Source organism: Salvelinus namaycush, chromosome 13 (genome assembly GCF_016432855.1).
Source record: "Salvelinus namaycush isolate Seneca chromosome 13, SaNama_1.0, whole genome shotgun sequence".
Lineage (NCBI taxonomy): Eukaryota > Metazoa > Chordata > Actinopteri > Salmoniformes > Salmonidae > Salvelinus > Salvelinus namaycush.
Window position 1 is genome coordinate 6,134,376 of NC_052319.1, and position 14,088 is coordinate 6,148,463.

A 14,088-nucleotide genomic window follows, 5' to 3' on the forward strand; every position below is an offset into this window, starting at 1 on the left:
CTTCCAATGGGTGTTAAGGAGGCGAGGAGTATGCAATTGAGATTCTCCCTCTGTCTCGAGCAATAAAGTCACTGGTTGGCCTGCCACCTCACATACTCTTGCTTGTTGAGACATGCTAGTGCTGATGATGCTTATGGTGATGAAAAAGACTACATAAAATGGGGAAGGAAACGTTGGTAGGAGACCCCCTCACACACACACACACTCTAGGGAGATGCTGCTTCACTGTTTACAAAGCTTTAAAATGTTTGTAAGGAGACTTAAGGAATTGTAATATTTGTGCAATAAAATGTCCAACCATGCTGTACCGGCAGCTGAGAGTCTAAATAATTGACCTCCAATAGATGAGTGATTGCTGTGCCCACTCAATTCTAGTTCTTTCTACAAGTACAAGGATCAAATTCCCAATGACATTCAACATGAAGGAAGGTGAAATAGAATTTATGATAAACTGGCTCACTTGCACACATTCATAGAGGCTTCTTTAATCTAAGGTCCATGGTGTCTCAAATTCATATTTTAAAGCTGCTAATGTGGCAGTCAGGTGAGCCTACGATTTGGAAAGAAGTGGGAATTTCATGTATCGGTTGTGTACTCCAAGGCAGTGTCCAGAAACCCTAGCGCCTACCCCTTACGTACCTATTAAATCCTGTCAGACATATTAATTCACCAGTGTCTAGGGGGTAGAGATTGTTTCTGGACATGGACTGAGTTTCAGAGGAGCATCCTCAGCCAGATGAGCTAGTGGGCTGCAGGGAAACGTAGTCTCTGACTCAGCCCGTGCCACCCTAGCTGGCAGGGAGGAGTATGCGCAGCTCTGACCCATGCGACAGTCATAGAAGTTCTGATAGTCCGGCGGCAGTTCATTTCAGAATGTGTAATGCCCTCTCCAGTGCCTGAAAGGCCCAAGCAGGTGCCACAGGGTTCTTATTACCGTAGGGGTCCTTGTAACTTTCTGCAAGCAGGTGGCACCAGAAGATGTTGACACTCTCGCCAAACTAACGCCAGGGTGTTCTGGAACCACAGGGCTGAAGGAGAGGGAGGATATTGAACTGTTGTACAGGAAGTGCACACTACTTTTCTACAGTGTATAGCTAAATACATTTACAGTGTAGATTCAGGCAATTACACTTGTTTCCCAGGAATTTTCAATTCCATTCTATTTTGTATTGGGGTCAAATTGAACTGAATTTGTTTTGACTTGAGTAATCAGCTCTTAGTTTCATCATCCAGTCTTCCAATACCGGGGTTGAAGAGCAAGTTTCCAGGTTCCAGCACAAACTCGTACCGCTGAGCCTTCACAAACTCCAGGAACCGCCCCAGGTCTGGAGACGACGAACACAGTTAGTTACATTTCATACTGTTTTCTTTTTCTTTCAATTAGTTTGGTGGTTTACCAATGGTTTATCAATCAAATGTATTTATAAAGCCCTTCTTACATCAGCTGATGTGACAAAGTGCTGTATAGAAACTCAGCCTAAAACCCCAAACAGCAAACAATGCAGGTGTAGAAGCACGGTGGCTAGGAAAAACTCCCTAGAAAGGCCAGAACCTAGGAAGAAACCTAGAGAGGAACCAGGCTATGAGGGGTGGCCAGTCCTCTTCTGGCTGTGCCGGGTGGAGATTATAACAGTACATGGCCAAGATGTTCAAATGTTCATAGATGACCAGCAGGGTCAAATAATAATAATCACAGTGGTTGTCGAGGGTGCAACAGGTCAGCACCTCAGGAGTAAATGTCAGTTGGCTTTTCATAGCTGATCATTAAGAGTATCTCTACCGCTCCTGCTGTCTATAGAGAGTTGAAAACAGGTCTGGGACAGGTAGCACGCCCGGTGAACAGGTCAGGGTTCCATAGCCGCAGGCAGAACAATTGAAACTGAAGCAGCAGCACGGCCAGGTGGACTGGGGATAGCAAGGAGTCATCAGGCCAGGTAGTCCTGAGGCATGGTCCAAGGGCTCAGGTCCTCCGAGAGAGAGAGAGAGATAATTAGAGAGAGCAAGTAATTTTTCCAACAATTGTTTACAGATTATTTCACTTATAATTCACTGTATCACAATTCTACTGGGTCAGAAGTTTACATACACTAAGTTGACTGTGCCTTTAAAGAGCTTGGAAAATTACAGAAAATTATGTCATGGCTTTAGAACCTTCTGATAGGCAAATTGACATAATTTGAGTCAATTGGAGGTGTACCTGTGGATGTATTTCAAGGCTACCTTCAAACTCAGTGCCTCTTTGACCCAAGTTAAACAATTTAAAGGCAATGCTACCAAGTACTAATTGAGTGTATGTAAACGTCTGACCCACTGGGAATGTGATGAAATAAATAAAAGCTGAAATAAATCATTCTCTCTACTATTATTCTGACATTTCACATTCTTAAAATAAAGTGGTGATCCTAACTGACCTAAGACAGGGAATTTTTACTAGGATTAAATGTCAGGAATTGTGAAAAACTGAGTTTAAATGTATTTGGCTAAGGCGTATGTAAACTTCCGACTTCAACTGTACATGATTGTATAGTTAAAGGGACTATGCATATATGATAAACAGTGAGTAGCAGCAGCGTAAAAGAGGGGTTGGAGGTGCGGTACAATGTAAATAGTCTGGGTAGCCATTTGATTACCTGTTCAGGAGTCTTATGGCTTGGGGGTAAAAGCTGTTGAGAAGCCGTTTGGTCCGTTGGTATCTCAATTTGGAAGCAGTCTATTCCACCCTTGTCTGGAAAACACTAAAAATATAATTGTTATAGCTAACTCACTCTCTTTTGTGTGTTGGTAGCAATGATGAATGTGTATAATCTTCTTTGGTTGGTTAGTTGGTCCTCAGCCAGTCTCGGCTGGCTAGCAATCTTGCTGCCAATTTAGTGACGCTAGTTAGCTAACAGCAGGTTGAAAATATTGAAATGTCCATGTAAGGTATACTTAGCTAGCCAGTCTAATAGAGATAAATACAATTAGTGGGGTGGTTAAATTGTGTATTGTTGTAGGTGGAATCTGATTCCACCAACATGCATTTCCAACCCCTAGCGCTGCACAAGGTGAAGGTAAATTGGCCAAAATATTTACAAGCTGATGGCAAAATGTACAGTAAGCATGATAAAAATGAATTGGGAAGTGTTTGTATGGTTTGTGTTATTGGATTACAGGTGGTTAGATGTAACCTGAGGAGCACAGAGTACCTTCCAGACAATGTACTCAATTTAGTCTACCCCTCTTCTCTTTTTACCTTTTCTTTTAGTTCAAATTCAAGCTATTTGGAGTCATTCCACAGTGACCTGCTGAAAAATACCCCAAAGCGGGGACATTTTGGCTACACAAGCGTGAGGGAGTGGACACACCTTGTGGTTATGGAGCACAACAACATTCTGGCTCTCCATGGAGGAGGTACTGTCTGTGATGTATTTAGAATTCAAGGCACACTTAACCAGCATGGCTATCACAGCATTCTGCAGCGATACTCCACCCCATCTGGTTTGCACTTAGTGTGAATATTGTTTGTTTCTCAACAGGACAGTGACCAACACACCTCCAGGATGTGTAAGGGCTATTTGACCAAGGAGAGTGATGGAGTGCTGCATCAGATGGCCTGTCCTCCACAATCATCTGAAGAATCCCAAATATAAAATACATTTTGATTTGTTTAACACCTTGTTGGTTACTACATGATTTCATGTGTTATTTCATAGTTTTGATGTCTTCACTATTATTCTACAATGTAAAATAAAGAAAATCCCTTGAATGTGTAGGTGTGGTCCTTGTATTTGTATTGTATTTTGATTAGTTTCAGTGCTATTTGGGTTGTTAATTGGATTCGCCCAGAAGTTCTAGTTTATTTGTATTGTACTTTGTACATTTTAATTATTTGTGTACTTGTTTGACATTTTACTACACAGTGTTAGGATATAGTAGCATAAGCATTTCGCTACTACATCTGCTAAACTGTGTAAGAGACCAATAAACTTTGATTTGATTTAACTCGATTTTTTATTTCCCGAAAGAGATGGCTTACTATTAGATAAATGTCTTGTGCAAAATTGTCTTTATCCACTTTCTCCTGGTGTTCCATAACTTAATTTTATAGACCTGAACTCGACAGATATTACGGCTGAAGTTCCATATGCGAGCATGTATCAGTGTGACACTATTTACCCTCCGCAAAAATGGAACCACAGTATACTAGCCATCAGTGGGTGAATGTTGTGTTGTTTATATTACTTAAAAATACAAAGATAAAAAAATATGTTAAGTAAAGTACACATTAAGTAATGTAGGAATTATATCTCAAACGTTCATACTTTTCGATTTTTATCGTCAGAGGTTGTATAGTAACCAAGTAATGTGTACCCATGTTTTCTGTCGGACGATGCAGACTAAAGGACCGAGTTGCTGTGGGAGGAAAAGATGGCGCTGCCCATGTTAAGAGGTTGCTACTGTAGCAGGACGCCTTCAGTATTGATTCGTTTCTTGAAACCTGATCACGTTGTGCAGCCCCAGTCCAACAAGACTACTCGCCTGGCTCCAACTTTGTCCGTTGGTGTCGTGTCCACAGTCCGACCTTACAGCTCTGATCGAGGTGGAGGTAAACAAAACCAGAAGGTGGTTGTGGTTGGCATCCCCAACCCTTTCATATGGTTTCGAACCCGAATATACTATTTTTTGATTCGGGTCTATTTTGACAAGGAATTCAAAATCGAAGAATTCACAGAGGGATCGAAGCAGGTAGGTAGGCTACAGTCCGTGGAATAAGTGGTCTCTAGCTAGTGGAAGCCAGTTAGACCAGAAATACTTCATTTCTTATACCTATGCTTGACTAAACACCCCAGCTTGCCAAGAGAAACAACGTGGGCGTTACTGCAAGCCAAGTTTTGTACACAATCCAGTTCTTGTGAAATGTTTGACTGTTTCCCCTTCTAATCATCAACAGTTGAACTTGTTCCTTAGTGCATCTTACATAATTGTTACGTTGTGTCATTATAGCTCAAATATAATATGTTGTTGCAGGCATTCTCCCATGTTTCAAGACTGTTGTCAGGGAGTCAATTTGAGTCTCTTGAAGGTCTGGTTGCTAAAGATGTGAGTATTATGACTGGAAACACTTATCTCCCTCACTAGCTTTAAGCACCATCTGTCAGAGCAGCTCACAGAGTACTGTACCTGTACATAGCCCATCTATAATTTAGCCCAAACAACTCCCTCTTCCCCTACTGTATTTATTTTGCTCCTTTGCACACCATTATTTCTATTTCTACTTTGCACATTCTTTCACTGCAAATCTACCATTCCAGTGTTTTACTTACTATATTGTATTTACCTCGCCACCATGGCCTTTTTTTTTTTGCCTTTACCTCCCTTATCTCACCTCATTTGCTCACATTGTTTATAGACTTATTTTTCTACTGTATTATTGACTGTATGTTTTGTTTATTCCATGTGTAACTCTGTGTTGTTGTATGTGTCGAATTGCTATGCTTTATCTTGGCCAGGTCGCAGTTGCAAATGAGAACTTGTTCTCAACTAGCCTACCTGGTGAAATAAATAAATAATAAATAAAATAATATTCTCTGACATTTTTGCATTTCAGTGTAGCATTGATAGGAGAGCTGCTAGTGGGTTGGGGGTGGCAGCCAGCCCTAGCGGGTTTAGAACATTGTAATCGAAAAGTTGCTGGTTCAAATCCTCAAGCTGACTAGGTCAAAAATATGCCAATGTGCCTTTGTGCAAAGCACTTACCCTTGATTGCTCCTGTAAGTTGTTCTGGATACTAGCGTCTGTTAAATTAGGGGTTCCTAAGCTTTTTCACTCAGGCCCCCCTTCCAGCTTTGGGGAACATCCTCCGCCCCCCACGTCAGGTTCGATGGGCACAACCACTGTTCATGACACAAACTGTTCACACCCCTCTGTTTTTTCTTTCTTGCATTTCTATACATTTTGCCATGTCTAATGTGTATTCATGTGATATTTGAGTGATTCAAACATTACAACGTAATCTACGGGCCAAATGTTGCTGACATTGTCTAGTTCATCTAGACCTTTCTTACAAGTTATAAATGTCTCTTTAAGGCAGGGTTTCCCAAACTCAGGACCGAGTTTGGAAACCCCTGCTCTAAGGTGTGCATAGACTGACATGACGAGAGGAAAACTGACGATGCGCTACCCAATTTTGAAATTGCACCTTGTGCATTCTACTATTACAACTTTCAGGAGTAAGTTGAAAGCCGGACTGCCGAACTACTGTGCTAAATAACTCAAATATAAATGTATACCACATTATCTGCAGGCATTGGGCCCTTTCTCATATTTCCTCTCTCCATTTTCTCCCTCACAGCTGATTGCAAAACTGGAAGAGAAATGTGCTCTGCTCCCTCCCAGCCACCTGCAAGCGCTTTCTGCAGATCCGGAAGACTTGATGTACACAACACCAGGGGATGTTGGCATCTATTATGATGATGATGGTAAGAGCCAGGTTATGTCTACACAGCAAAAAACAACACACTAAACCACCTACTCCTTTACTGTGACTGATCATTTCTGATGTCAACAGTCAGTAATATGCTGTAACTAAATGTGGGTGGATTCCAATAAAATTATGTATTTCCTTCTGTATTGACTTCGATTGCAGATCTGTAAGGATGGAATAAGTGATTGGATTAGTAAGCACTGTGCCATTACATTTCAGATTGACAAGTGGGAGCTCATCAACGGAAGGAAATTAGTTTTCACAGTAGTCTCATTCACCAGAGCCTGTATGCCTGGTGTGCAATAAATGCATTTGCCATAAGCACTGAATGACCTGGCATAGGTGTTTTTAGGGCTGGCATTATTACTGTATAACTGACGTTTATGGATGAAAACCTGTCCTGAAAATAAAATTACCCCCCCCCAAAAACAAAATGGAACGAACAGCTGATCAAAGACGAGACGGCCAGCATTCGTGCGGTTGAGTCCATTTCTAAGGTAACATGTACTATTTACAGTCTTCTGTTACCTAGGAAACACCCCCCTCCCTGCAGCAGCACACATAGCAATAGAATGGATACTAAATCAATTAAATGTCTTACCTGTGATTTAAATGTTTTCCACACGCATAGCTACTGTACGTGTAGCCTACTTGGACACCCTGTCCCCACAATTTCCCACTCCCCATGTTGAATAGTCTGAAGCCACAGGGCTCTTCTCCAAGGCCCGATTTCCTTAAGTGGGAGCATTGTGAACCACAGGTGGGAATTTTGATCTGGGTACATGTACATTGAACAACACAGCAGCTTGTCAGCATGCTTTGTTATTTCTGTATAACAAAAAAAATCTATGACGAAGTTGGCTCTTTTACACTGGGGATCAATGGGAAAGAATGTTGGTTTCTACAATGTAGGCGTGGTCGAGGGGAATTTGTTATTGCGTAAATATTGACTCGAAGTATGGCTGCCTGGTATTGTGATGCAATAATTTCCATGGTAATGTAAATATTAATTCAAATTATGTTAACATGGCTCATGCAATGAAATGTATTTTTTGTATGGTCAGTTGAATTGAATCCACAAATCACAGCATATTGATGGGTACACTTCCTGCTTTTATCTTCAACCTAGCTTTTACGTCTTGATTTTATTTCCTGCTTTGCTCCTATGGGTACACTTGCAATAGCCGCCAGTCCACCCATTATTCCACCATCGACTTGAATGGGAACGCCCATTCTATTCATTCTATTTTTATGGCTGCACATGCAGTAAGGAAAGGAGGAGAGGAGAAAATGTGTGTATAAAAAAATATATATATTCAAACATTTATAACGGTGACCACTTTCATTTGGCTGACCAATAACTGCCATCCAAAAATCCATGACTGTCACAGCCCTACTGTAGGCGTTTTGTTGTTGTTACAAAAACATTTCTCTCTATTCTTTCAGGGCGGAAGTTTGTCAGTATTCTGATGAGGTACTGGTATCTAACAAGTGCCCGGTTGCCTGAGGAATCATTGGAGGGAACACGCATCTTTCAGGTGGCCATAGGCGGTGAGGGTGAGCCGGAGACTAAGAGACTGCTCACAGCGAACTATGAGTGAGTTTTTTTGTTGTTCTTGTTGCTAAAGTACAATGTGTCACAGCTGATTTAATGGTCTGCAGTTGGAAGTGGCTGTGATTAAGCAATTCATACTAAGTATCTCTCTGGCAAATAGAAAGCATTAAGTCTGCAAACAGTCTCTCAGGGATGAGCCACTCTTAGATCCTAGATCTGTTCCCAAGGAACAACTACCTGCAGTAACCTCCTTTGCATGACTGTCAAGTGTCTCACTTGCTTAATGTTTAGACTTCCTGTTTAACAACCGTTTTGTCCATCATGGCTGTTTGCAGATTCCAAAGGGAGTTTACTAAGGGGGTGCCGCCGGACTGGACCATCACCAGGATAGAGCACTCCAAGCTGCTGGATTAAACTGGGATTGTGAATGGAGATTATAGGGGGAGATGGAGAGTGGTAGAGAGGCAGAGAATGGAAGACCATCCTTCCTCCTGACCCTACAAGAATATCCCCCTAACTGCTAAAATCTTGAGATGCTCTCAAACTCAAGACCAGAAAAGACATGGGGAATATTCGGGGCAAACTTTCTATCATAATTGTACTACTGTACGGAAGTCTGTGTAAGACCAGGTTGCTGAGTTTTTTTGCCCTTGTCTCAGGCAGCACCGCAATCAGTGGTCAAAACTAGGCTTTGTCAGTTCTGCCTCTAAGGTCTGAGATTCATTATTTTGTTTAATGGGGAGGGTAGACAAGGGGCATACAGACAGTGTGAAAAAACAGAATGAGCTCTATATTGAGATTCTGTCTTCGATCTGCTGCTGCCCCGCTTTGGTGTCTTGAAGTAGAGCGTGCACACAGACTGAAGAAAATGTCACACTTTAATGTTTAGGATTCAGATGTAAAAAAAAAAATAGGATGATAATTCAAGCATGCCCTGAGCAAACTTCTCACACCTCCTTGTACTCCTGCGTTCACACTCAATAGTTATGTAGAGAGGATGAATTCCAACTATGCCATAAAAATTACTATAGCTACTGTTTCCATTTTTTGAGATGTGCTCTGTCACCAGAATAGTCCATCTGAAAATAAGTGATAACCAATTACTGTTGGTGACTGAAAGTATACAGTTGAAGTCGGAAGTGTACATACACTTAGGTTGGAGTTATTAAAACTGGTTTTTCAACCACTCCACAAATTTCTTGTTAACAAACTATAGTTTTGGCAAGTCGGTCAGGACATCTACTTTGTGCGTGACACAAGTCATTTTTCCAACAATTGTTTACAGACAGATTATTTCACTGATAATCCACTGTATCACAATTCCAGTGGGTCAGACATTTACACACACTAAAGTGTCTGTGCCTTTAAACAGCTTGGAAAATTCCAGAAAAATGTCATGGCTTTAGAAGCTTCTGATAGGCAAATTGACATAATTTGAGTCAATTGTAGGTGTACCTGTGGATGTATTTCAAGGCCTACCTTCAAACTCAGTGCCTCTTTGCTTGACATCATGGGAAAATCAAAAGAAATCAGCCAAGACCTCAGAAAAAAAATTGTAGACCTCCACAAGTCTGGTTCATCCTTGGGAGCAATTTCCAAATGCCTGAAGGTACCACGTTCATCGACACACAATAGTACTCAAGTATTAACACCATGGGACCACGCAGCCGTCATACCGCTCAGGAAGGAGACGCGTTCTGTCTCCTAGAGATGAACGTACTTCGGTGCGAAAAGTGCAAACAACAGCAAAGGACCTTGTGAAGATGCTGGAGGAAACCGGTACAAAATTATCTATATCCACAGTAAAACGAGTAATATATCAACATAACCCGAAAGGCCGCTCAGCAAGGAAGAAGCCACTGCTCCAAAACTGCCATAAAAAAGCCAGACTACGGTTTGCAACTGCACATGGGGACAAAGATTGTACTTTTTGTAGAAATGTCTGATGGGGAATAAAATGTTACTGTTTGGCCATAATAACCATCATTATGTTTGGAGGAAAAAGGGGGAGGCTTGCAAGCCAAAGAACCCCATCCCAACCGTGAAGCACGGGGGTGGCAGCATCATGTTGTGGGGGTGCTTTGCTGCAGGAGGGACTGGTGCACTTCACAAAATAGATGGCATCATGAGGTAGGAAAGTTATGTGGGTTTATTGAAGCAACATCTCAAGACATCAGTCAGGAAGTTAAAGCTTGGTCGCAAATGGGTCTTCCAAATAGACTGACCCCAAGCATACTTCCAAAGTTGTGACAAAATGGCTTAAGGACAACAAAGTCAAGGTATTAGAGTGGCCATCACAGAGCCCTGACCTTAATCCTATAGAAAATGTGTGGGCAGAACTGAAAAAGCGTGTTTCAGCAAGGAGGCCTAGAAACCTGACTCAGTTACACTAGCTCTGTCAGGAGTAATGGGCCAAAATTCACCCAACATATTGTGGGAAGCTTGTGGAAGGCTACCCCAAACGTTTGACCCAAGTTAAACAATTTAAAGGCAATGCTACCAAATACTAATTAAGTGTATGTAAACTTCTGACCCACTGGGAATGTGATGAAAGAAATAAAAGCTGAAATAAATCATTCTCTACTATTATTCTGACATTTCACATTCTTAAAATAAAGTGGTAATCCTAACTGACCTAAGACAGGGAATTTGTACTAGGATTAAATGTCAGGAATTGTGAAAAACTGAGTTTAAATGTATTTGGCTAAGGTGTATGTAAACTTCCGACTTCAACTGTATGTTTCTTCTTTTGTACAGTGAGTACTCTTTTGTGTGCACATGACTAGTAGTGATGCGATTGCATTCCCACTGACTCACATGTAAAGTGTGTGTGTCAATAGAAAACTACTCTCAGTCCAATGTGCAATTGTCTTTGGCAGTCACTCATTGTTAAAAATCAACAAACATTTTAGTGAAATTATTATAATGTTGAAATATATGTGTTTTGGGCTTTCCCTCCCAAAACATATACACTGAAGTTTGGTAAACATACATGTTAATATTATATACATCAAGATAATATGGTTTACATATGCTTCAAATCAAATAATCACATTTATATCATAAGGTGAATGCACCAATTTGTAAGTCGCTCTGGATAAGAGCATCTGCTAAATGACTTAAATGTAATGTAAATGTTATTTATAAAGCCCTTCTTACATCAGCTGATATCTCAAATTGCTGTACAGAAACCTAGCCTAAAACCCCAAACAGCAAGCAATGCAGGTGTAGAAGCACGGTGGCTAGGAAAATCTCCCTAGAAAGGCCAGAACCTAGGAAGAAACCTAGAGAGGAACCAGGCTATGATGGGTGGCCAGTCCTCTTCTGGCTGTGCCGGGTGGAGATTATAACAGAACATGGCTAAGATGTTCAAATGTTCATAGATGACCAGCAGGGTCAAATAATAATAAATAATCACATTTTATTGGTCACATATACATATTTAGCAGATGTTATTGTTTGTGTAGCGAAATGCATGTGTTCCTGTCTCCCAACGGTGCAGTAGAATAACAATTCACAACAATACATCTCAAAGTAAAATAATGGAATTAAGAAATATATAAATATTAGAACGAGCAATGTTGGAGTGGCATTGACTAGAATACGGTATATACATATGAAATGAGTAAAACAGTATGTAAGTAGTACTCAAGTGACCTGTGTTCCATGTCTTAGTACGTAGGGCAGAACCCTTTAAGGTGCAGGATTGAGTAACCGGGGGGTAGTTGGCTAGTGACACTGACTAAGTTCATTGAAGGGTACTGGGTGGATGCCGGCTGGTGATGGCTATTTAACAGTCTGATGGCCTTGAGATAGAAGCTGTTTTTCCGGCTCTCGGTCCCGGCTTTGATGCACCTGTACTGGACTCGCCTTCTGGATGATAGCGGGGTGAACAGGCCATGGCTCGGGTGGTTGATGTCCTTGATGATCTTTTTGGCCTTCCTGTGACATTGGCTGCTGTAGGTGTCCAGGAGGACAGGCAGTGTGCCTCCAGTGATGTGTTGGGCAGACCGCACCCCCTTCTAAAGAGCCCTGCATTTGCGGGAGGTGCAGTTGCCGTACCAGGCAGTGATACCCCCAACAGTTACCACAGCCGTTACCATTGGCTATATCGTAAAAATTAATGAAAAAAATGAGCATTTTGGTCTTCATTTAAGGTTAGCATTGTTGTTAACTAGAGTTGATGTCCGCACCTGTATGAACATTTAATTCGTATTTTAAAAAATCCCTATCAAAATCCTTTTTTATATATTTTTTTTATTCTTAATCTAGTGCATATGCCTTCTGCATCTGTGGTGTTTGTCAGACCAGGAGACATCCAGAAAAGCAGTCTTCACACAAAAACATCTGTAGCGTCCAAACTGTTTGGGCTACAAATATGACCCTTCTTTGGAAAGATGAGACTCTCACGAACACAATGGAGTTCTCCGTTCTGCTCTTCGACCCCCAGAAATGTCACAGGAATAGTCTGAAGTCAGTACCACTGATCTGCCAACTTCTGTCTGTAGCGTCCAAACAGTTGGCTACTCCATCATCGAAAGTTGAGACTCACTAACACATACATGTCGGTTGTTTTGCTCTAGGACGCCCACAAGCCTCACAGTTATTTTCTGAAGGTAGCCCAATACCAAATTAATGGAAGTATACACTCACTGGCCAGTTTATTAGGTAATCCCATCTAGTACTGGGTCGGACCCCCCTTTGCCTCCAGAACAGCCTGAAATCTTCGGGGCATTCTTAAAGGTGTCGGAAACGTACTACAGGGATGTTGCTCCATGCTGACGCAATGGCATCGCTCAGTTGCTGCAGATTGGACGGCTGTACATTCATGCTGCAAACAGCCCGTTCCATCTCATCCCAAATATGCTCTATTGGTTTGTAGTCTGGGGACTGCGCTGGCCACTGAAGTAAACTGAACTCTGTCATGTTCCAGGCAATATTTTTCCACTCCTTTATTGTCCAGTGTTAGTGATCGCGTGTCCATTGGAGCCTCTTCTTCTTGTTTTTAGCTGATATGAGTGGAACCTGGTGTGGTCATCTGCTGCAATGGCCCATCCAAGATGCCGTTCTGCAAACCACTGTTGTACTGCACTGTTATTTGTCTGTTTGTGACCCATCTGTTAGCTTGCACGATTCTTGCCATTCTCCTTCGACCTCTCTCATCAATGAGCTGTTTTAGCCCATAGGACTGACACTGACTGGATGTTTTTTGTCTGTCGCATCATTCTTGGTAAACCCTTGACACTGTCCTCTGTGAAAAGACCAGTAGGGCGACCGTTTCTGAGATACTGGATCCAGCATGCCTTGCTCCGACAATCATACCACAGTCAAAGTCACTTGGTCATTCGTTTTGCCCATTCTAACGTTCAATGGAACAGTAACTGAATGCCTCGATGCCTGCTTTTTATAGCAAGCCACAGCCACGTGACTCACTGTCTGTAGGAGCAATCAATTTTCGTGAATGGGGTGGTGTACCTAATAATCTGGCTGGTGAATGTATATGGAAGTAGTTTAGTGACCCAAAAAAGGGGTTAAATATGGCAAAAAATAAAATAAAATTCCTTATCTTTCTTATATCCCTCAGATACAGGACAGACACTTCAAAACAAACTTCCTTTTTATAAATTTTTTGACTATCTGTTATGTCATGTATGAATATGTTATTCAATGCGTTTCTATGTGCTAATAATTTTTATTTTTATATATATACACTACCATTCAAAAGTTTGGGGTCACTTAGAAAGAAAAGCAAAACATTTTGTCCATTAAAATAACATCAAATTGATCAGAAATACAGTGTAGACATTGTTAATGTTGTAAATGACTATTGTAGCGGGAAATGGCTGATTTTTTATGGAATAAATACATAGGCGTACAGAGGCCCATTATCAGCAACCATCATCCCTGTGTTCCAATGGCATGTTGTGTTAGCGAATCCAAGTTTATCATTTTAAAAGGCTAATTGATCATTAGAAAACCCTTTTGCAATTATGTTAGCACAGCTAAAAACTGTTGTTCTGATAAAAGAAGCAATAAAACTGGCCTTCTTTAGACTAGTTGAGTATCTGGA

At 41.3% G+C, this 14,088-nt stretch overlaps 2 protein-coding genes and 1 long non-coding RNA gene across 3 annotated transcripts; 1 reads left to right on the forward strand and 2 right to left on the reverse strand.

Annotated features, from left to right (window-relative positions):
• Positions 1–425: 425 nt before the first annotated feature.
• On the reverse strand, positions 426–1,341 carry tyw5 (tRNA-yW synthesizing protein 5; the record flags this gene model as incomplete). The annotated part of the gene is given in 4 exon segments (XM_039006216.1): positions 426–868; positions 870–999; positions 1,001–1,028; positions 1,245–1,341. Coding segments are annotated over 4 exon segments (447 nt in total), but the record flags the coding sequence as incomplete, so codon positions are not given.
• A 577-nt stretch (positions 1,342–1,918) lies between these two features.
• Positions 1,919–4,843, reverse strand: LOC120058191. The gene is made up of 3 exons (XR_005477988.1): positions 4,351–4,843; positions 2,631–2,735; positions 1,919–1,967 (listed from the first exon to the last, which is right to left on the reverse strand). It is a non-coding gene; the product is annotated as an uncharacterized LOC120058191 (long non-coding RNA).
• On the forward strand, positions 4,363–9,057 carry maip1 (matrix AAA peptidase interacting protein 1). Its single transcript, XM_039006677.1, has 5 exons — positions 4,363–4,725; positions 5,008–5,079; positions 6,332–6,458; positions 7,910–8,060; positions 8,354–9,057. Exons 1-5 carry the CDS (start codon positions 4,408–4,410, stop codon positions 8,430–8,432), a joined length of 747 nt encoding a protein of 248 aa, XP_038862605.1. The 5' UTR covers positions 4,363–4,407; the 3' UTR covers positions 8,433–9,057.
• Positions 9,058–14,088: the final 5,031 nt, after the last annotated feature.